This window comes from Orbicella faveolata, unplaced genomic scaffold, assembly GCF_042242905.1.
Source record: "Orbicella faveolata isolate gen_17 unplaced genomic scaffold, um_ofav_v1 contig_1, whole genome shotgun sequence".
NCBI classification, from domain to species: Eukaryota; Metazoa; Cnidaria; class Anthozoa; order Scleractinia; family Merulinidae; genus Orbicella; species Orbicella faveolata.
The window spans coordinates 19,972,423-19,996,920 of NW_028301536.1; the positions used below are offsets into that span (position 1 = coordinate 19,972,423).

A 24,498-nucleotide genomic window follows, 5' to 3' on the forward strand; every position below is an offset into this window, starting at 1 on the left:
GGTCTTCCCCTGTTACATTATAGCACATAAAATATATACCGGGAAGCGAACTCTTTTGTTTCTCGTTTTATTTCTATATTTCTGTACAAAACTTTACAATATCGTGTCTATTCCATAAATTTTTCGTCGAAACATTAACTTATTTTAATTCTTTTAAAAACAAAGCTATTAACATGTACAAACTTATAAATAAAAGGATATTCCTTATTTTTATCGCAGAAATGTGTTACAACAGGAAGCCATACGGCAGTCTTTTAGCCCGTGTATCACCATTTCCTGATAAAATCTGAAATATAACTACAGTAACCTTTAATTATGGGATCGCACCCACTTATTTTTTTGTAGTTTACACACTTTTCTTCTATTTTCAAACCCTGATAAAAGTTAAATTCGACTGCAGTCCTACACCACATGTTAATGTTTCTCAATGATTTTGATAATTTTTTAAGGCATTGAAGCTTATAACTACAGCAAAGCGCTTGATGTAATAAAAGACGAGCTTAATTTTTTTACTTGAGAAAATTATAATTTCAATAAAAATATACAATGAAATTTTAACGATTCAATTCTAAAATTATTTATCTGTTTGAGGCTTTGTGAACAATCTTGACAAGCAGTTCTCACGACAGGTTCTTGAGAAACTTTGGATAGCAGTACCAGCACAAAATTGAGCAAGATTTACGTCTTTCTAACTTCAGTCCAGTTATGTTCCCAGAGCCCACTCACTCTCCCTCCCCCTCCTCTTTTTTTTTGACAGAGATTGGAGTGAACGGCATAAGGATGGGAGCTAGGTTGGAAACGTCGTGCCCGTACTTCGAGCTAAAGTTCCCTATTAACTGCAGCCAGGAAGAACAAGAGCCGCTTTCAGCAAATCTTTGTGCACATCTGAGGGGCTCCCGATCTTATTAAATCACAAAGAGAAAGAGAACCCCAGCCTCAACCCAGCGAGTGGTCACGTGAGCTTCTTTCAAACACGCCACGCGACATTAAACTTAGCAATATCTCTGCCGCACACCGCGGGTCAAAGAACTTTCGAGGAAATTCCCGACAAAAAAGGTACCCTTACCACGACCGAACTGGAAGAACATTCCCATCAGGTGATATCTAGCTGGTACAGAATTGCTCGTTAGCACTTCCTTCCGCGTTAGCGGAAAAAAAGGTTCTTGGTTAAAATTCGAATTCAGCCACGTTACAGCAGTAGCGATTTATATTACCTAACCACATTCAAGCAATTCACACGGTCACTGACGCTTTTGATATTTTCTTGGACTCAGTGATACGCTAATGGCCTGCAGCGGTACCAGGTCTCTAACACAGAGACAAAAGTGGCCGACTAAACGCAAGTCGACGCACAGCGCTTAGTAGTTCTTATGCGCGTAGCTTTCCCCACGGGAGTACTAACTGGGTGGTCCCCGTGGGTCGCTAACACGCTCGCAAAACAGACACCACTTTGGCCAACGGGAGCAAAGCCATCCTCGGTACCAGGCAGTCGCATTAAAACTGTAAGAACAGATGCCTTGCCGTTTGCACAGGTTTCCACAGCAACTGATCCAGGGTTGGGCTTAATTCCAAGACAAAACAAAACAAACAAATAAATAAGCGGTAATGGGGCCCTGGGCTCTACACTGGGTGCGAAGAGAGACTCTGGGAACGAGCCAGCATCGATGTTTAATAGGGATTCAGCTAACGTGTTTACTTCCTTGTTGCCACCCGATTCAGACCACGTGACGATTCATTTGGGAGGTTACGATTGTGCAATTAGTCACACCCAACTCATTGCATGGGAGTAAGTATGTGCAAACAGAACATTTGTAACCTTCCAAATGAATCATCACATCATCTGAATTGGGTGGCAACTAGGGTGCAAACACATAAGCCGAATCCGTGTATTGCCCAGAGATGTAATACTAAAGCGGAACAATTTGCATTCTATCATTTGTAGGAGACAGGAACGATTAGTGTCGCTATTCTAATAGAAATTGCTATTGTCCTGTTACAAACAAGTTCTTCGGAGAACTAAAAAAGTTGTTTAGGAGGACATTCTTTGGACTGCAAATAGTCCTATTACCTCTTTTTAACGCTCAAACAGGCCGTCACGTTCGATGATGACTTTCACAGCTTCGAGTGTTGTCCCCTTCTCAGATTAAGAGCCAACCCAAGTCTAGTCTCCTCCGCAGCCGTTTTTTGGGATGTCACGCAACGCTCCCCCCAAAGAAACGGCTGCTCAAATCCGAACAACATTCCTTTCACGAAATTAGCCAATCACCGCTTCCGTTCCATTTTCAAGAACGTTTTCGCGCCAAATTCGCCCTTTGAAACTTGTCCAATCAGGGAATGTTTTTTATCTTTGTATTCCGTCGTGGGAGATGTCACAAATAAACATACAGATTTCCGGCTTTTGTTTAGGGACGCCGAAAAATACCGGCGACGCTTGCACGAGCTTTCTATGTAGCTGAAGACTCTTCAAAGTTCAAGTTAATTATTAGAAGCTTTCAACTTAAAAAATTACTGTCGAGAAGGAAGATATCTATTTTAGCTTAATAAAGGAACCAGGAAATCAAGTAGCTTCGCTCGATTTGTTGACATCGAGTTCTGAATGCCGCTCTTTCCGGCCTGATTACAATCTGTAGGAAGCGTTTGGCCCTTGATTGACGCTTACAATTTGACATTTGGAGAAAATATATAGTCTCATTTATAGCTGAACATAGCGATGAGCACATGAAGCACTTGTACTTAGGACTTTCATTTACAATTTTTTTCGTCCGTCATGATCGTAACCTGCGAACACCGCCTATTTTTGGCGACGTGCGGCGTGAAACAAAAACCAGAAATCCCTCGCGTGTTCGCACCGCAGACCTTTTCGCGCGAAAGCTTACGTCATTCACACTTTGCTATTATGTGATTGGTCTGTTCAACAGAGCGCAAACAAACCACAAACACAAAAGGAAAAGAATGTGGTTCGGATGTGAGCAGCCGTTTCTTTGGGGGGAGCGTTGCGTGACATCCCAAAAAACGGCTGCGGAGGAGACTAACCCAAGTCCAGCACAACCACTAAATGAGCTTAATCGCAGTCTAGAATTTTTTATACCCGCTGTACCTTAAGATATACCAACCTTGTTATTAGAATGGAGGAAAATGGAAATTTTGGAAAATGGACGGCTGGCCATCTTCTGTCTTTCCTCGCGTCGTTGCTACCAGAAGGAAAAAGAGACAATTAGTGGCTGATTTAAGACGCACCTCTTTACTAACAATCGATCATTCTAGATGACGTTAACAGAAGAAAATGTTTCTAACCCGATTCAAGATGAAGGTGATGTAGCGATTTCTCACTTTCCAGACGATACCGGCAATGACAAGCAGCGATAGAAAACAACTAAAACAAGGAAGGAAGACAAAATTTAGTTATTACAACGAAATGGAGAACAAATTCCGCTGGAGAGGTGGATTCAACAGGAAGACCCAGCAAAAAAACAGTGATTAAACAGTTTCTCAGCAGATTTAATCCCAGTAGCCATTGCATTTAACCGTCACGTGGTATGGTGGGATTACTTTTTTCCTTTGCGATAATCATTTCTAAAATTCTTCTTACTCGCCGCTAAGAGATTTCGATCAATCGATCGACTTGAAAGTAAGCTTTCTATCCAGCGTGACTTCGTTTGGACAGAGCTGTTTTCATTTGTGTGCTGATTGGTTAAGTACCTGACACAATGTTTATTTAAGCCAATCACAGAGCTTACTAAAAAGACAAAATAACAATAATCCCGGAATTGTTGAAGTCACAACAGAACGACAAGCAACAAGCACTCTTGTGCCGGAATGTCACTAGATAGATGATGGGGATTTGCTTACAGCCAGGTCAACATAAACACGACCTAGCCTACCCGAAAAACGTGAGGAAGAATTCCAGAAGATCAATGGTTTCCTGCTGTTGTGTAACGGTTACCTACAAAGAGAAAAACACAGTTACATAAATAACATTAGCTTCTTAGTATGAGAACGTCAAGTGCTTAGTTACACTGGCATTCTCAAACTCTGAATTGCATGGTTGCCACAGACATCACTTTTCAAAATTTCCTGAATTTTCCCTGATAAAGACGCAATTTTCCTGAAGAAATAAATACAAAATGTCAGATCTAGTAGCGGCTTCTGGCCTCAACTTACAGCCCTCCTTTACACTCGTTCATCAAGATTCGTCATTAAGTAAAGATATCGTTGAGATCACAGTGACTCCAAATGTTTCTTCCAGCCTTCGATGGTATTAAATCAGCTGTGTTAAATTATTTCAATTTCCCCTGCCTTTTTTTCAAATTGTCAATTTTCCCTGACTAAAAATACAATTCCCTGTCTTTTCCCTGGCCTTGAAGAATTTTTCCCCTTGCCATTTCCCGACCTGTGGAAACCCTGATTGTCTTTACTGAAACCACAAATTTCTTGCAATAGTTGTCCCGAGAATATACACACTGGGAATATCGACCCGAGGTCCTGACAGGACGGACCGAGCCCAGCGACATTCGTTCAACATAGGCACGCAAGGCGTGCAAGAGTTATTTTTTTGTGTGAAGTGTCGGACATAGGAGCATTCATGGTACAGTAATGATTTGGTTAATTTGACATTTTTTTCTTTGGTTGCGATGTTACATCGGTCATGGTAAGATAGCTAAATAGTAAGCCATAAAATGTTTGACTGAACAAACTACAGTAATCTGACATGTCTCCAGATTAATGTAGATACCATCTTATTTTCTAACAGGCAATTTGATTCGTTCTTTGATACAACCCGGTGTGACAAGCGCACATGCATAACTCCCTCACTCACCGATCACATAGCCCTTCCAACCCCCAAGAGGAATTTTTGCTCAAAAATACTCAAGTTAATTTAGGGACTTTGTCGCATTTTATACGAGACGTAAGTTTACCTTTTCACACAACACAACACAACACAACTTCACCGAAAATAGAAAGAAAGAGAAAAAAACCTCTGACACGTTGAAAGTCTGATTTAATTAAATCGCACTTTAACTTGGTGCCGCACAGTCTTCAAAGAACATTTGAACAGTTTTCATACTTTTTACCTTAAAAAATATCGGACTGAAATGAATATCATCAAATAAAACTATTAGACTGCTACTGCAGAGAGGTAAAAACCGTCCAGAAATGAAAGGTTTTTTGTTTAATATCCTGTGTCAGCTCTAATCGAATTTACTTCCATATAAAAAACAAAAGTATTAAGTTACCATTTGTTACTAAAGATAGCAAACATCTCGTGGGAAAGAGTGGTGACGATTCGTCCGCTCTAATTGAATTTACTCCCTTGTGAAAAACAAGAGTGTCACATTACACTTTGTAACTAAAAAACAAAAATATCTTGTTATATTTGCATGCAACAAGAACAAAACAATCGTTACCCGCACTTACTATTGTAAACGTTAGAACTGTTTCAAATCTAAAGTCTCGTCCCCTCTAAAACATGTCCTAAGAACTAGAAGCGACGATTCGTGACCTCTAATTGAATTTACTCCTTGTGAAAAACAAAAGTAACAAGTTACCTTTAACTAAAAATAAAAATATCTCGTTGCATTTGCATACTACGAACTCACGAACTGTTTCAAACCTCAAGGCTCATCTCGTTCATTTAACTAAAATCCTCAGCCTAACCCACAGAAAATGTCGAAGTAAACCCAATATATGAATACTTCCTCCTCTTTGATAGAAGAATGAATACGGCCGTTCTGAACTTTATCGGGATCAGATCTTCTCACATACCATTTACCTTTACAACAAGAAATTTGATTGGCTGTTTATAGTAGATCCAATCTGATTGGTGTGACATACATACACCTCTCACTCACTCACTCACTCACTCACTCACTCACTCACTCACTCACTCACTCACTCACTCACTCACTCACTCACTCACTCACTCACTCACTCACTCACTCACTCACTCACTCACTCACTCACTCACTCACTCACTCACTCACTCACTCACTCACTCACTCACTCACTCACTCACTCACTCACTCACTCACTCACTCACTCACTCACTCACTCACTCACTCACTCACTCACTCACTCACTCACTCACTCACTCACTCACTCACTCACTCACTCACTCACTCACCCATTGACCCGTAACATACTCAACGCGCCGATTAAGAGGTATTTTTTTGTAAAAAACTCAATAAAAGACCGAGGGCCGATATTCTCCCAATCCGGTCCCGAGCAAGCTTGGTGATTAAGAGATCCATTACATGACTGAAAATGTGTTGCAAAAATGTCACGATTATTCTCGTCACGTTTTTGTTTGACAAAGTATCGATACTGTGACAAGAAATAAGCTTTGAGCATTCATTTGGAAGCTGCACTTACTTGGAGAATGGCGTTCTTTCCACCAGAATCAATGTCATAGACATAAACTCGCAGACCAAAGCGGTCTTCGTGATCGAACTCGTACTCGTGAAAAGGAAACACGGTTTGGAATGGAACCACGTCACGGGTGACCACTAGTTCCTCTCCTTCTTCTGGTGTTTCTTCTGAAAAACAAGGCAACACGAGAGCTGCATTACAAAAGTTCAGTTGCTACGAAAATGGGATAAAGAAAAAAATCTGACTTCCCGAAGGGAGTCGAACCCATGACCTTCCTTAAAATGCTCTACGCACTGAGCTGTGGGGAGACTGGTAGAGAACCTGGGTACACGACAGTGTGACTACATGTACATTTCCATTTATTTTATATAACACTCTCTTGCACTTCTAAGAGACAACCATCTTGAGATTAAAGATAAAATGGCCAACTATTCAAGAGTAACTTGGCTACTCCAAACGCCTCTATTTCACCTTTGCAGAGAGCTATTTTTTAACGATCGTTCCTCCACGCCCACGCCGCTGTGACACCACAATCAACCAATTATCCGACAGGTAGTCTGTTCCAAGACTGTGCGTTCAGTTGCTCGTTCGGTTGCACAGCAACGTCGAGAAAAAAAACACAGAGGAGAAGTGCGGCGCGGTGTTCTCTCGATTCTCGCATCCAGCCTGTTTCTCTCTCCTGCTTTTTTTTCCTCGACGCTTTCCTCGCTGCTCACAACCAACGGAACGCTTAGAGCAGGCTACCCGACAGGACACAGCAGAAACACCACACACAAAATAATCTAATCTGGCCAATCACAACAGACTCACAACAAACTCACAAAAGACTAACAGACGCACTGAAAGCAATTAACCAAAAACACGCCACCACGCCACCGCTCCTAAGCGCGGGAAAACGCGCGTACCAAGACATGATTGGTTCCAGTTTTTGTTTTTCATTGGTTGGGGAAAAAACAATAACAACAACATGTTTTCCCTGGTTAGTTTGAAAGTACTTTCAAAAGGATTTTCCACAAACGAGGAGCTCATTAAATGCAGAACAAAGGGCTCTATTCATACTTGAGAACCTACATTTGTCTTGCTATATTTTCTTACCATAGAAAGAAGATACGTTGACCCACGCGTTGGATCCCAGGCTATCTTTAGTCCATTGAAGAACCATCTGAACACTGCGTTTCTCCTATAAATAGAAAGGGACACTCAACTGTCTCAAGCTTGATTTTTACTAGAGACGCGAGCGTAAGGGCTAACACAAAAGTTCATACACTTGGAAAAACAAGCACAGCAGAACCGAAATTATTCGATTTAGCCCCCTCTTTTTAATAAGGGCACGTTTTCTAATAAGCAGTTTTTGTGAGTGTCGTTTTCCTTATGAAATCCAGCGTCCCTATTGTGAAATTGACATTTAATTTTTAGACACTGACACAGAATAGACTGACTATGGACTGAATTACGTAGTCTGGAAAAAAGTGCTCCGTCCTTGAAAGCTTCCTTCCTTGAGCTACCAAAAGAAAATTAGCGCCAGGGCGATAAACTGAATCATTTTAATAAGGTATGCAGGAACTAACCATTTCGGGAAAATACTGAAAACTAAAACTCTTGAATCCAGTTACGTTGAATTCCTTTGTTACCAAAAAAGACTGGAATAAATCTAGAGAAAAAATAAAAACCTTTCGTTAATATATTTTTTTGTGTGCTAGGTTCTTTGCCGAATGACGGTTCCTTATGACCGTCAAAAACCAAATTCAAGGTTATTACATCTGACCAATCACAAGGGAAGCAAATAAGAAAATTAACCAATCAGGATTGGAAGCAACAATATCCAGCCGGCGCCAAGCGCGTCGAGAAAACGCGCGCAAGGCAAGTCGTGACTGTCTTTGGTTTTGCTTCTGACTGGACGAAGAAACACGCACATTGGTTATGATTGGCTAGGAAACGTAACACGAGTTTTTCAACAACTAGACCATATTCGTATTCTCGGTTATGGCCTGGAACTAGCTTGCAATGGAGTCTCATGCGGGCCATAAAGAGAGAAATTAAAAATAGATAAATGTCATTGTATTTGAAAAGGCACCCCGCATTAGGTTCAGTTGCAAGCTAGTTCCAGGCCAAAACTGAGAATACGAATATGGTCTATTAAAGAGCTCAACAATCAAAACCAAGGTAAACATAGAATTACTTCCGACAGAAAAACCAAAGCTACACTAGAAGACAAAAAGGCCAACAACATTGTTAACTCACAGTAGCAAGAGCCGCCATTAGATGCAGTACCAGAGTAGTCATCGTCACACCTGTGGAGTAAACAAGGAAACTAGTTGGAAAGGATAGTAATCCCGGGTGTTTACCATTTGTCAGTTAACCCTGTTAGGATGACCGTTCGGTAATGGTAAGGGTTTTTTTCAAAATCAGGAAACCAACCGAACGAGATAGCGCTTACCGTTAGAGATTCGATTTCCAGTTATTGTTTTCGACTGATGAAAGACTGGAAAAAAGAAAATTTAGCAAATGGGGTGTAAATTTCTGCCGTTCCGTTCCGAAGAGGAAAAGAGGACTACCTCTGGAGGTAGTCTACAATTTCCGAACGGATTTCCAGGAAAATTACTGTTTCAATTGACTCTCAACCGAGGTTTCTGGATTTTTAGGCTAAATGCTAAGCAACCCCTGATACAGAGAAATTCTAGTTAGAAGAATCAATTGAAGGCTCCAACTCGCCGGCCCATAAGTTTACATCAATGAATACACAGTATATCTTTGCGGAAACTTACTTGCTACAGTTGCGACCCACGACCCCCATGGTAAGACACTGGCAAATGCCTGTGTCAGCAGCACAGACTTTAGCATGGCTAGTGCACTGGCAAGCTGAAATGAACGACAAACTGACAAGTCATCGTCATTATAATGTCGCCTTCTCAAACAAAGGAAATCATGACCGTGACGGTGTTTTCATATCTGAACTTAATTTCATTTCTGCGTTTTCTTCCCTGGTTAAGTTTCGAATGAGAAGATATATTAAATACTGAAGACAGTGTTTGAACACATTTCCAAACATCTTGAAGTTCGTCAGAAACACTCCTTTACGCGTAGTATTTTCAATTCTCTCCTCGGTGTTTGGAAATGTGGTCAAACACGGTCTTTCGTGATTGATACATCACTTCGCAGCCGTCATTTTAGTCGTCACACAAACACCTCTTGGCGTAGAGTGACTACCCAGACAACAGCTGCAAAGGAGGCGTTTTACAGAAATAACTACCGTAAATCTTCGAATATTTCAAATTTAGGAGAAGACGGGGGGCGCTTATTCGAGGGGGGGGGCACTTATTTAATTTTTCCCAAATCGTGGTCTGACATGATCATTTTTTAAATACATCATCTGCTGTTTATTGACATAAAAAGCTGATCCTAAAGTTTAAATCGCGGCACCGTTAGTACTTAACGTGTTCACAAACTGAAACAATGTACAAATCTAATACTACATGAGGAAAACTATACATTCTTTGTTGTCTCATTACTCGTCCACAAAATCGGGGGAAGGGGAGGGGGCGCTTATTTACAATTTCGGCCGATAGGAGGGGCGCTTATTCAAAGGGGGCGCTAATTCGAGGATTTACGGTATGAGAACTTCAGTGGCTTGAAAGTAGCTCCATCTATAAGGCAAACTGGCCGGACCTAACAAAACATCTTGGCAGAGGAAGACATGCCCAACAGTCCCCTATCACCAAACCATCCAAAAAAACGACACGCTGGTTGAGCCCCGATAAACCACTCATAGCAAGGCACTAAGCGACTCTACCACAAGTTAAAAAAGTTTATTATCAAACCTTCACATCTGCCTCCATTTCTGGGGTCTCCATAATATCCTTTAGCACAAAGTTCACAATGGTCTCCTGTGACGACACGAAAATACATAGTTACTTACTGTTAGACTATTTTTGAAACCACAATTAGGAAGTTACTGTTTGAGAGGTAGTTCTGGGAGTTGCAAACAAATGTAATGCCGCTTTGCCAACAAACACTTCCCATTCTCCATCGAATTTTGCTTTCTGCTGATTATGACTTAACATTCGGAATCCTATATTTGCTTTTAGAACACATGGACCTCACAAGGACTCTGACCAATCGCACTCAATAGACTCCTTCTGTGGCTAATCAGGAGCAAACCCCAGAGCAACCATGACTTCCCTTACGCGCGTTTTTCTGCGCTTTGTGCAGGTAAAGCAGGTTTCTTTCTTTACACGTTGCGTTATTTGTGTTTCAGTGATGTGATTGGCTTCGTGTGATAACTGCGTTTTTGGCTTGACGGAAATTGTACTAATTTATCATGTGGCTAAATGTCAAACTCGAAACAATTGCCGTTACCCTCATCAGTGCGGGGCGGTCTGTGGGGTTCTGCAGGGAGGCCCCTAAATTTACAGCTCATCTGTTGAGGTCAGGCCTGCCATGTCGCTCGTGTTGCCGAACGTTTCACGTTGCTTTCAAAGGCTTTGCTCCCAGCCCACCCCTCCCCTAAGTAAGTATAGGGTAAGTATTTTATTTCCACTGATGTATTTCAGTGTGACAGTGCCTGGTAGTTGCCGCTCATTGGGTCGTCATAGTTACCCTGCATGCTCAGCTCGTAGGACCTGCCTCCACCAACCTTTCAGGTACCACCCACACTCATCTAGTGTTGATGGGTTTAATGAAATAAATCAAAAACTTTATTTTCTAACAGCAGGATTTGCTTTTTTTTTTTCAGTATCACCTACATGTAGCCTGATAAAGATAATTACTGGGTGATCGCGTGAACTTAGCCCAAGGGTTATCAGTGACCACTAGCTTGCAGATAATCTTGATGCGGGGGGCGGGGGAGAGATAAACACGGTAAGTAATAGAACGTTTTACTAACTTGCAACGTACATAGGTTGACTTCCTGTGAAAGCCATTCTACTCTTACCATCAGTGTTATCTTTGCATTCTCCACATCTGTTTTCCTCTGTGCATCTACTATGTCCATTACATTGGCAAGCTGAAAAACCAGGATTAAGCAAAAGTGTTGCTACATACACACTTCAGTCTTCAAGGATGACCACTGCGTGACTACAGTCAATTCCAAGACAAACAATTATGTGACTGCTATGGCTGGTAATTGCATGACAAATGAAGTCACAAAAAGGCAACCTACTGCATGACTACTGAAGCCTCCGATTCAAATGACTAAGTGCCTCTTGTAGCCCTCAAGCGGGCAAGCGACTGCCAGGCTCTAGGTAAAAGGTAAAGTCTACGTACAAGCCAAAATATGGCCCATCAGGCTGGTGCTTATCTCCAGTGTCAGTAGGATGAAGTGACTGGGAGAATTTCTACACCCCCCTCTCCCCTGGATGGGATGCTACTTCATCGCAGGGTTACCCACAGGATTAAATTCGCTGTTACTCATTTATACACCTAGGAGGACAGAGACACCGTAAGAGTAAAGTGTCTTGCTTACGAACACAACACAATGTCCCCAGCCAGGGACTGAATATGGAGCACTCCATGTGGAGTTAAGCACACCAAACATGACGCCATTGCACCTCCCAATGAGAGGCTATGGTCAATAAATAATTACCTGGACACCCTATGAAATTCCAGTTTGGCTTTGAACAGCTGTCAATAGAATTCCCACTCTCTAGGAATGGCCCATCTTTACCACCTTGCATGCACTTTCCCAAGCCAGTGCCAGACCCGTCATCACACCAGCCACACCCAGGAAGCATGTGACAGTCCCGACATGACTTCATTTCTGAGCAATGTAGACCTAAAAATTTAAGGGAGTTGTGTTATTAGTTTGTTTTGAATGCAGGGTGCATGTTTGTTGCTTAGGTAAACCTTCTGTTCCAAGCTCTCTGAATGTATATAGACTGGGTATATAGACTGGGGAGCAACAAAAGCAAATTTGACCAGGTAGGGTTTCCACCTGTCTGTCCATCTGTCCGTCCATCCATCTGTCTGTCTGTTTTGCCTTCATACTCTTTGCAAAACAATTTTTTCTCACAACCTCAAAACTGAACAACCTGTATTTTCTTTCATTGGGTTTGCACTGAAACAAGGCGTGAATTTCATTTTTGGCAATTTGGATTTTGCTTCTATCAATACAAGTTGAAATTTGTCAGTAAACGCAACAAAATTCCAGCCCCCTTAAATTCTTTATGCAGCCACTCCCTTACGCAACATGTAGTAATAAAGTAGAGATGCTTGCTAGATACATGTACTTAAAAACTTTGATGCAAGACCACTGACCAGAACATGTTCCAGTTCCACGTTCCAGCAGCTGCATACACTGAAGGTATGGAAAAGTGACATCAAAAGTGGCCTTTGACACACACTGGCTGTGAGATTCACACCAAACACAACTGTCATCTGCATCTAAACAATTTCTACAGGTCTGTCGTAGATGGCAAAGGTCCACTTTAGGGTTGTGTGATGAGCAAATGTCTAAACGTAAGTAAGAACCATACCATATTGAATTACAACAAATTAATACTGATGTAATGACATTCTGGCTTAAAATTAGCCAATTATTGCTAGGTGCCTGTATGCACTTTAAAAAGTTCTGCCATGTAGTTGGTGTCGCCCCTCCCCCACCTGTTTTTGGGTGAAAAAAAAGCCATGTTCTGAACATGTGCATGAAAGTTATCCATGACTCTCCCTCCCCCACTGAGGTTTAACCCCTACAAAGAGTGGGGAGGGGAGAGTTCAGGGACTGGACTAAACTTCTTCCATGTTGCCTCTAGTAACATATTTTGCCTTGCATTCTGAATGGTTTAGATTGTCTACTGTAATAACTGTTGTAAAATCAAAACTAAAGACTTAAAGGCTATGACAATAAATACATCTGTTACTGTAAATACATACCATTTGGTGCTGTAGGAGGAATTCGGGTAGGGGCTGGCTTAAAGCAGTTGAGTGAGGAGCTTGGTGTCAGGCAGTCTCCTGAAAAAAAAATCCAAAATGATGTACAGTACGCTGGCTTGACTGGTCTTTTAGCTGATCATACAGCAATGCAATGTCTGCTGGAGGTGATTGGTTTAAATCTTGATGCTGTGAGGAGGCCCAAAAAGTCATGCACTTTCTCAATGCCAGAGGCTACACAGACTTTTTTCTTCTCAAGCTCTTTGTCATGTCACACCCAGCAGACTAAATTGGGGGATGTTCTTATTCTTTAAAGGGACACCTCTGGAACATATCTGCTCAAGAGGGGCCTGTGGAAGGTTAGGTCTAGTGTTTGTCTGTGGCTGGGACCACAATGAAAATCCACTTACAAGAGGTGTCTGGCGATGAGGGATGTCTGTTTGACTGCATCAGAAACAAACAAAATAGACTTACCAAGGGTATACTGAAGAAATGTTTTAAGCATTTGTCCTTGAAATCCACCAAAGGCATGCATGATGCTGCAAGAACAAATTATTTTTACTATTTACATTTTTATCTTACGAACTTTCTAAAATAGCCAGTTACAGTAGGTTTCACTTATCTTAAAGCGTCACAATGAATATGTTTCAGGCATGCTTTACCTGTCAACAGCTACAGCGGAGTGTCCATAACGTGATGCTGTCTTTGGTACAAATGAATCAGTTGGAATCTTCCAATTGTTGCTCTCTAAAGATAAAAACCTTGCCTGGTCAGGTATTTACAAGTAGTATAAGTGAGGACTTTTAAACTATTACCTTGCAAAGTGGCAATGTTGTTCCTAGTGTTTCTCTTCTTCCTACCTGCTCTAAATGTAGGTAATGCCTTCTATAAGGGGGAGAAACATTGCAGGCACTGACAACAAGGTTGACATTAGCACTGGCTTTCTTTCCACATAGTACATTACTGTAAGAGATAGAATACGCTAATAGACCTTTTTCACTCAGGCGGTTTGTTGTTCCATTACAGACCATGTGATATTCTCTTGAGAATTGTTCCTTTTTCCATCTAAAAATTATTTATTCACACGCACACGACTATTTGAAAATTTGAAAGGAAGAATTCTCAAGAGAATCATCACATGGTCTGAAATGGGGCAACAAACCGCCCAGTCGAAAAAGGTCTATTCTAGAGTTATCAAGGTTGCAATCAGTGACACACTTACCAAGATCAAATACCATCATCTGACTTGGTACCAAAGCACTGTCTCCTCTGCCACCTAAAACAATCATTGTGCCACCAACAAGAACTGCGGAATGAAGATACCTTGGAACACCACTGGAATGCAGAGAGCTGTGGTACCAGTCTTTCCTGTCTCTCTGATAATAAAAAGTTTCATCAGATGTTTTGAAGCAAGTACTGTTGAGCATTCTGTATCCACCGTGGATGTAGATACGTCCTGTATCTTGGTGAAGCACACTGCTATGTCCATACATTGGTTTTATGTGACTTGGTGCAGTCTCATCTGTTCTCCACAACTTGTCTTCTGTAAAAAGGATAACAATAATGTTAATTAACATTATCCACCCAAAGACAATAGGTACTGATAGATATATATGTATACACTCAAGAAATGTAATCTTACATGTAGACTCAGCAAGTTTTATTATTTTGGGAAACATTATTCATTATGCCAATCTCTGACAAGGCTCTGATTATTTTAACCAATCAAAAAGCAGTGGAAGATGTAATCTGACAACTGTCCTACCAGCATGGTACATTGAGAATCTATAAGGTTGCTTTCCATCGTCAATGAGGAAAAAATTGCAATGGCTCATGACAATGACCTCTCCAAGCTGGCATTTCACCCTCAACTGCTCAAGTAGGGTTATTCATTAATGTGTTTTTTAAAACGTTTTCAATGATCACTCTTAGTTTAAAAAAAGAAAAGTTGTCTACCAGTAATTCACCTTGTACATGAACATTGCACTTACCTAGTCCAAAAACCTGGACTAAGTTTGTAACTCCCCTATCAGGACTATATCCAAATAAAACAATCATGTCATTTCCAACAACAGTAGCCGTGTGTCCTGTGACACCCACTGGTTTGTCAACAGGATTTTTCAAAAGAGTCCACTGTCTCAATGTTATGTTGAATGTCCATGTCTCATTGGAAACAACTCCTTTCTTGCAAGTGCCTCCAAAAAGGATCAAACAATTCTGAAACAAATGGTATACGTTAAAGTTAACTGCCAGAAACATTTTGAACTGTTACAAGTTAACAACAGAATTCCTACACACTTTCTCATGGCTCTTTCCTGCCCTCTATGTATAATGGTAGTTTAATAAATTTATGCAATTACACAATTACACATTTTTTTATAAATTATAAATGTGATGAAAGGAAAACAAAAAGTAATACACATCTACGTGTAATTATTGCATAGCTAAAGATCACCACAACATTATATGAATTCATATATAAACATGTAACTACATAAAAAGACTGATTGAATATCCTCGCCATCATTAACAAAACATTATCAGCTGAGCTGACACATCCCGTTGACACTCACCAAGAGCTCAAGGAAGGGGTGGCAAATGGTCCTTTAAAGACCCATGGTCTCGCAAAATTTTCGCCGAATTTCATGGGTCTTGCAGTCTCGTTTTTTAGCGGTTATGTGTGTCTCGCAGTCTTGATTTTTCTCACAAAGCTGTTTCGCAGTCTCAAATTTGTTCAAGGCTAAGAAAGTCGATAAGTATCGATTTGTTTATTTTTTGTAAAGTTAAATGACATCACAACATCTTAGAACCTCTCAGTCTCAGTCTCGCAATTGAAGAATTCAAAATGTCTCGGGCTCGCAAAGAAAAACGCTAATATTGTCGTCTTGCAAAGTCTCGCATTTACCATTCGCCACCCCTCAAGGAAGCAGTCAACACTGCCTTGGCTGCAGAATGTTCACTTATGATAGTCAACAAGAACAATATATACTACACGTGGTAGAAATAAAGATGTATGCAACATAACATTGCTTCTTACATCATATGCCACTAGCGAATGGCCATATCTTGCTGATGGTCCTTGGTGTTTTTCACTAGAGGCTTGAATAACTTCCCACATATTCTCTTTGATGTCATACCTAAAAGAACAACACTAAATTTTAAAAATCCTTATTAAAATTAAGGCTATTCTGTCAGCACCAAACAATAATGTACATTAGTTAAAGGGGCTAGGTCTTGCTATTTCAGGTAATTTTGTTTAATTTTTTTTAAGAGCTCTAAACATCAAATTGGCAGAGCAAAAGTCTTTCAAATGCAAAATCACGTCCAAATAACAACTGAGAATGATTTCCAACTGTGTAAATGACATTTTGATATAAACTGATATAAATCTGAAAAAAGTTGGGCTGATGTTTTTCAAATTTACCCAAATGCAACCATTTTAATCCTCTCCAGTTTTGTCCATCCATGTCCCTTCTTGGCTTTCCTGTGTTTTGTTTGAGATCTTCTATAGTTTTGAGCTGTTTTTGTGATATTTTAGTTAATTCTATGACCATTTGATCAGTGCTGAAATTGCCTAAAATTGTGTGACCTAGCCCCTTTAAGCTCTTTATTTGTTACATGTAAGTGAAATGTTGCAGTTGCAAATACCTTGCTAGTGTATCCAGAGGTCCTTTTGACAATGAAAATCCACCATACAACCATAAATAATTTCCAATGACTACCATTGCATGAGAAGCAACACCATCTAAAATGTCTTAGAAATAATGAATAATTCAAAGAAATGATCACCAAAGTATTGTAAACTATCTTGTATAATTTGCAGATTATTAAATGTACTGCACAGGCTTTCTAGAAGTGCTTGAACTGATTAGAGTAAGCTTAAATCATTTGTTTCATGCACATCATCACAGTTTATGTAACAAGCATGTACCTTGGTTATTTGCCACTGGTGAGCTCCAAAAACTCCTTTTATCAGAGATTTGACAAGTTTCACCTGCGACATACAAAAAGATGTTGTATACATGTACAATTTGGAAAGTACTTGAGAACACATCCAACAAGTCAGAATGTAACTTCATAGTGTCTCTGTTTAATAGATACAACTAAACTCAGTCAAGTTAAATTATGTCCAAATGAATTCAAATATCAGTAAGTACCAGTTTTGTGTTCAGAGGTAGTCCCACTACCTGTGCATACATGTACAATAACAATGGAGATGAGCACAATCAAAAGCTAGATGTCTTTATTAAAGACATAAATTATTGACTGTTGATTACTGGACTATCAGCTAGTAAACAGATCCTTAATCAAGCATTTTGTTCAAGCCTTGGCCTGTGTCATGTTCTCAAAAAGATACTTCAATCCCAGTGTCTCACTCAGCCCAAGAATATAATGAGTGAATTGACACACTGTCATGGCAACCTGACAAAAATTAGCTGCTGAAGGTAAACTTCCATGGACTAAGATTCTGTCCACATGGAGTATGGCTAGTAACTTTGTGCTATGGAAACCATGGAGTACTAGAAGTGATAAGCTACCTGGCTCTTCCAAAGCATTGCATACTGTCATTCATACATACATATATAAGTGTACAACTGTAACAATGTCAAAGCAATCCAACTGAGCAAGAAAAGGCACATGTACAAATGGTTAAGTCTGTATTGGGCTGAGTGGTCTGTACCAATGGAGCTCATCCTGGTCTCTGTGGCATGAAGCAACTTGCAGTATTTCTTTATATTCCCCCCTCCCTGGATGAAATGCTAACAGTTACTAGTCCAACGCAGGGTCCCCCAGAATTAAATCTAACAGTGTCTAAGGCTTATTGGATATGCTCCCGGGTAGAGAAAGGCACCTTGAGAATGTCTTGCCTGTTAGAACACAACTCAATAACGACCCCAGTTACAGCTGTAGGACTTAAACATGGACTACAGTACTTGATTCAGAGCCCAGCACAATAACCATCAGCCCAGGCCACCACATCTCCCACATGTGAAAGGAAGAAATAACACAAACCTGTGTACCCATTGGTACAGTTACACTTTCTTGTCTTGGCATCACAAGAGTTGTTATCACACTCAACACTACAGGTTGGTATGCTGCAGTTACTGGATGTCCACCCAGCATCACACTGACATACCATCTGACCTGATTGCTCAGTACAAAAACCATGGCTACCACATTCAATGGAACACTGTTTCTCAAAACTAAAAATTAAAAAACAATCATGATCATGATAAGGAAACATTTTCAAAACTTTTTCCTATTAACAAGTTACTGTGAGCAAATTATTTCTTCTTTCACTCAACATACATGTAGGAGATTTTCATAAGTTGATGTAACTTCTACAACAATCAATGTAACTACCATGTACTGCTAAATTAGTTTCTGGAGAAATGAAATTTGATCTAGGGAAAATGTGAACATTTTTCAAACACCAAGATACAATCTTCAAAGAATGTGAGTTCGTTATATTTATTTATTACATACCTGTATGTAATGTTAAACCAGCATTCTCTGCCGTTTGACTTCTCTTCTTGTCCTACGAGAACAATGAAGGCTGAGCCAGAATTTGCTCTCAGTCGAAGAAGTGGTTCAGCCTTTGCTCTAGTTCCAGCTGTAAGGATGTCACTAAAGTTTATAACAATATGTTTGTCAACAATTTTTAGAAAATACTTTTACTTTCTTAATTTTACCACCACAGTCAAATAAACTGCGTATTTCGTAGCCTTGATATTGTGCGGATGTACTTACAGTTCTGACGCCAATTTAAGAGCTTTTGTTAAAAAATGCTCCCAGACAATCTTTTGTCCCCCCCCCCCCCCCTCCCCACCCTCTCTATACCCCTACTGTATTTTTTTGTGCTCTCGAACAACTAGTGAATGCCTGGAACAGGCTAATTCAAAGCAAACTTGTGCATCTATTGCAAATTCTACCCACAGCAAAAAACTCCTACCTGACAATAGCAAGAAGTGGTGAACGGACAGAATTTCCATCATAAATAATCAACCTTCTTTTACCACAAGTACCAGAAAATGCATTTATATTGAGTATGACTGATCGGTTATTTCTGGGTCTGAAAAAGTTGAAAATAAAGGTAACTATTAAAACAATAAAAATGACATACATGTGAATATACATTGATTAAATTTTACAGTATCATGTTCAATACAAGACAAAATCTAAAGGAGAGTCCAAGAAGACTTGCTTGACTGCACTTGTTCCTGAAATATTCAATATGCATGAGGCCAAAGAGTTTTTGCTACCCCCCTCGCTTAATTCCCACTGCCTCTCCCATACGTGAGTAACAAGGATCCATATCACATCTCATCCCCCTTTTAACAACTCTGGATCTACCACTGCTCTAAATATACAATTAAGATGTAATAATAATATTATTGTGTGTGTTATAGGGAGTGTACTATTATTTTATTCTGGGCAAAAACTAGGTAAAGGTACTTTGGGATTGGGGGAGCAAAATAGCTCATTGGCAGGGGTGAGGGGTAGGTACTGCTTTTGAAGTGAACAAGCAATCACGGCAGTCACAGTGAGCAAGAGAAGAAAACCTCTGGATCCAGAAGGCTTGAATTTCACTTCCATGCTGACACCAACTGTCAAACATTTCTAAATTAATAGTAATTTAAGTGTCGAACAATAGTAATCAGCATATCACATATACACATTTATCACACATAATTTTGTTGGATGTGGTAGTACCACAGGAAATTATTTCAATAACACTTAAAAGAGCCTTTCTCAATATGTCAATGGGCGTTTGATCTCTGTCGATTGATCTCTGTCTACTTCAAATTATCAGGAGGATCCTGTTTAAAAAGTGGTTTGGCTGCATTAGGTCAAATGGACTGCTGTAGGTGACTGTCAAGCCACAACTGACACACAGTCTTCGAAACTCCTTTCAGTAGATTTAAGAGTTACATGTAAACAGAACAAAATAGTAGAAACCTGTTAGAGGATCCTTCAGCCAAACAAAACGTGAAAGAGACTACATGTACAATGTATTATCAGACACTGTGACTAGAAACAGTGCACCTCTGCCAACAACACTTGTCAAAACACTGGTAACAGAATAAATGCAAAAAACCTGTCCAACAGAATGAAAATCCTTATTTGGAATATTTCTGATATACCCTTTCAGATCAAATCAGGAGAAGAAAGAACAAAAAATTCTTGGGGAGCAGGTAGGTCTGCAGTGGCAAATGCTTACAAGGTGCATGTACAGTATAGTAAATTCATTTGCCACATCCACTCAGCGATAATATTGTTAATCAAATGACTCTGGTGACACACTGAGAACAAGGATTTCTTCAGGGGATCTCAGTAAATTTCAAATTTCTGGAAAGCACCGTCAAAGAACTTCAGCTGCAACTTTCTCTAAAATGCTTTCAGGAACTGAATTTATGTACTATCTCCTCCACAGTGGCTTCTGCTATTAGAGAAACTCTGTGGACAAGGAGATTCAGATCTGCACTTAAGTAAAAAGTAAAACAAATGTAACTTATCCATGGTAGAGAGTGGAAAATTCATCTCATGTCATGATGTGACAAATGGGAAAACCACTCTTTTGGTGCTGTAATCAGAGTCCAACAAATTCCAGCATGGAAGTCAAAATTGTGCGTTCTGGAACAAGAGGTACTCACTCTCCCCTCGCAACTCATTGTCGCCGCCTTCTGGCTTACATTTAACTGAGAAACTGGAAAGAGGAAACCTCAGTCTAGAACTGGGGCAGGGGTAAGGAAAAACGAGGACGGAAAAAATAATCATGGTAAAATGGTAGTTTCAGTGATTTCTTTTTCTTAATCACTTAATTAATTTCCTCAATCACCCAGAAACCTATTGGTATAAATCTGATTAATTTTTTACTTACGCATCTGTTTCAATAAGCCAAGCACACTTGGATGGTAAAGAATAATTCTCTTTTCCTTCTATTATTACAGGTTCACTATCCGATTCCCTACGCCTGGAGAAAAATCAAACAATATCAGCATTTCATTTTTGTAAAGCCTACTATGTTTTTTTCTTCTCATTGGAAATGAAAAAAAGTTACAATAAAGTTGGATGACATAAACTCAAAAAGTGGAATGTCCCAAACAATCAAATTCAAATGTAACAAACTACACTTTACAACTCCTTTGTTGCACTGTCCATAGGGCATATCACACAATTTTTTTATTGAACAAAATGACTTAGTTTCTTCAAGTGAGTTGTTTTATAAATTCAGTGATACTTTCTGCTGGCACAGCCCTCAGTGGCATCATGGTGATGGTCATCAACCCACTTAATGTGTACTGGATATTTGGGGGGAAGGGAGAGCCTGGCGACTGGGGTAAGATGGATCGATTTTGAGACGCTAGTCTGGTCATAAAGGTCAATAAACCAACAACTTTTGGCCCAAAAACATCTATGTTGTTACCTTTTCCTGTATTAAAAGAAAAGCAAAAGAAAACCTGCAGGGCTCCCCCCCTCCCCCCTCTTTTTTTCCCTTTCTCTCTTTTCATTTGTTCGTTTTTCCTTCTTTTTTCATTATTATGTAAGTGTGTATGTTCGATCAGCAGTGTTGTCAGTAATTTTAGTGTTTTTCCGTTGGTAGTAACTGAAAAGTAAGGAAGCAGTCTAGCATAATTAAGTGTGTTGTAGAAAACTAAAATGTAGCTTGCATGTAACTTATGTGTTTATGCAATTTATCTATAATAAAAAGAGCATTGTAAGTAAGCCAACCATAATTTAATTAGTACGATGGTATTATAATACATGTATATGTACTGCAACTAGTACATGTATAAATAGTGTAAGTATAAGTAGTATAAGTAGCAAGTACAGTGTAAGTGTAAATGTAAGTATAATATTAGTACTGTGAGTAGTGTAAGTGCTTGTCCTATAAATAAAATTGCATTAAAAAAAAAAAGAAAAGAAAAAAAAACAGTGTGGGGCATTCGGGGCCAAAAGCAAAATGGTTCAATTTAATGGAGTTTACTTCATAGTCTCACTTGTGTCCGTGGTTGACAGACAGGTGAAAAAATTTTTAAGAGTTAAGAAAGACTAAAGCATACATGAAGTGGAAGGTTGGCCACTAGGTGAAGTTAGGCCTTGTACTGAGGATTCTAGTTCTCTCTTCTAATTACTGTAGTCAGAAAATGACTAAGAAAAATATGGCGTGAATGTTTCAACAGAAGAGGTAGGAGAAAGCTTCAGGTGATTTATGAAAAAGTTTCCTCAATGTTTTAAAATAATAATAATAATAATAATAATAATAATAATAATAATACATAATATTTTAAGAGGAGGCCTCCAATCACCATAAGGTGGTTTTCAGGAGGGTCCTCTGAGAAAATAAATGTTAAACCTTTAAAATACATTAAAATCTAAAATACAATAAAAAGGACAAAAACTTATGTGGTAAGCTAACTAAGACTAAACACTAAAACATGAATTAAAATACTACTAACTAAGGTTAAAATGGTTGGATAAAAACTGTTTCAGTTTGTATTTAAAAATAGTTTTCGGCATCAGTAAAAAGTAATGCAACATGTTGATATCTTCACATCTGTAGTGACTAGAATACACTGATTCCTGGGATGCAAAATTCCAAGTGCACATTAAAGAGGGTAACTCTAACCTAAATGTCTAGTGGACGTTAAGTAGCCGGAACAAGTGAACAAGTGAATACCTAAACGACCCCTTATACACTACTAACTAGCAGAATGAAAATCAATAGCATGTTTCAGACCCCTGAAGTTAGTGATGATGATGTCTTTTATTACTCCGTCTCGGAGCATAGGCCACAGATAAAGCGCCTCCACCCTCCTCTGTCTCTGGCCATCTGTTCAATCTGATTCCAGGTGTAGCCTTTTAACTGGATGCTCCTTTCTGTGTCTCTTTTCCAGGTGTTTCGTGGTCTTCCTCTCCGTCTACTTCCCTGGGGGTTCCAGCCCAGTGCTTGTCGGGCTACGCAGCCCTGGAGTTAGTACAGAGCTCTAATATATGACTACAGCTAACCATAAATGGCTTCCATCTGTGTTATTGTTTCTGAAGGGCTACAAATTTTCCAATGTTGATGCAGAAAAATGTACATGTAGTTCCTTGAGTTGCATTAAAACAAAATACCCAATGCCAATCCAGAGTGAAAAAGAAACCCATTTAAGACCAAAATGGTCAAAATGTCTATACCTTTCTCAAACCAAAACTGCTCAAACACCATACCCTTTGGGACTACACATACATATAGCCCATATATATAAGGGAGTACCCCCCCCCCCGCCCCCAAATCTCCCGGTGTCAAAAGAAGTGGAATTATTATACCCATACATTATGAAGTTAACAGACATTAAACTTACATAAGCTTATGTGTGGGAGAGATAAACTTCATTTTTTGTATTTTGCTGATCAAAAGATTACAATCAAAGAATTATTTCAAATCAATCTTTCAATGGATCTCGAAACACACAAAATTTTTCCACAGATTTCGCGCAACGATCGACAGCAATTCACTGAAATTTGTAAACACAGACAATATACACAATATTCCATCATTGCAGTTCGTCACAAAAGCTATTCCATCGATAGGAAACCACGGAATACGAAAAGTAAGTAAATTCCTCATGTTACTCTTTAAACAATTTCGACTTTTAACTCAACTGCGAAACGTATGATGAATTACAAGCTATTAAAGCAAAAACAGCTGACCTTTCACGGCAAAACTGACACAGGTCGTCCCACCAGTTCTCGTTGCAAAGGCAGAAAAATCCACTATTGCAAATACCATCGATGCAGTGAAAATTCCGTGTACATTTGCTTGATTCACAAAGAATATAGCCAGTCAGTATGATTAGAGAACAAAGCCACCAAGCCCTCATTCTTTTTCACATTCATCAAGCCATCGTGGATCATTGTGCCGAACTGTTGTGGCTAGGCTGTCGACTCTGTCAACGAAGCCCCGGAGGGAATGGACACAAAAAGACCATTTTGCTATTTCCTTTCGAGGTACCTAACAAAAGAGAGCTATTCATTTTGGGCGAAAAGCGCGCGAAAGTGAGACAAAACAAATGAAAATGTTTGGGCTTCAGCAACTATATCCCCAATCATTTGTAACAGTTTTACAACTATCACCTTAGGAGATGTTAGCAAGCCTTATTGAGGTGTTTAAAGGTTAAAGAAGATCGATCCCCTGCGAAACAATGAAAAAGACTAAAGCAAACAAAAAACGAAATTGTTATTTAATGGTTTTTTCTATTTGCATCATTTTTAACAAGATGA

General features: G+C 39.6%; 1 protein-coding gene across 1 annotated transcript; it reads right to left on the reverse strand.

Annotated features, from left to right (window-relative positions):
* Positions 1 to 51: 51 nt before the first annotated feature.
* LOC110048610 (attractin-like protein 1) lies at positions 52 to 24,190 on the reverse strand. Its single transcript, XM_089294554.1, has 26 exons — positions 23,929 to 24,190; positions 21,113 to 21,205; positions 19,184 to 19,303; positions 18,718 to 18,858; positions 18,244 to 18,434; positions 17,162 to 17,224; positions 16,879 to 16,984; positions 16,268 to 16,367; positions 15,222 to 15,447; positions 14,453 to 14,773; positions 13,893 to 13,977; positions 13,705 to 13,769; positions 13,234 to 13,311; positions 12,619 to 12,813; positions 11,948 to 12,136; positions 11,297 to 11,368; positions 10,185 to 10,250; positions 9,132 to 9,225; positions 8,608 to 8,657; positions 7,935 to 8,017; positions 7,462 to 7,546; positions 6,370 to 6,533; positions 3,882 to 3,943; positions 3,295 to 3,373; positions 3,114 to 3,191; positions 52 to 1,561 (listed from the first exon to the last, which is right to left on the reverse strand). Exons 1-26 carry the CDS (start codon positions 24,096 to 24,098, stop codon positions 1,334 to 1,336), a joined length of 3,204 nt encoding a protein of 1,067 aa, XP_089150680.1. The 5' UTR covers positions 24,099 to 24,190; the 3' UTR covers positions 52 to 1,333.
* Between the last annotated feature and the right edge of the window lie 308 nt (positions 24,191 to 24,498).

Coding starts and splice junctions, on each gene's coding strand:
- LOC110048610 (XM_089294554.1), bottom strand. CDS start 24,098: ATGAGGGCTTGGTGGCTTTGTTCTCTAATCATACTGACTGGCTATATT. Junction 16,985..17,161: donor ACCAGTGGCAAATAACCAAG/GTACATGCTTGT, acceptor ATTATTTCTAAG/ACATTTTAGATGGTGTTGCT. Junction 14,774..15,221: donor AGTCCAGGTTTTTGGACTAG/GTAAGTGCAATG, acceptor TCCTTTTTACAG/AAGACAAGTTGTGGAGAACA.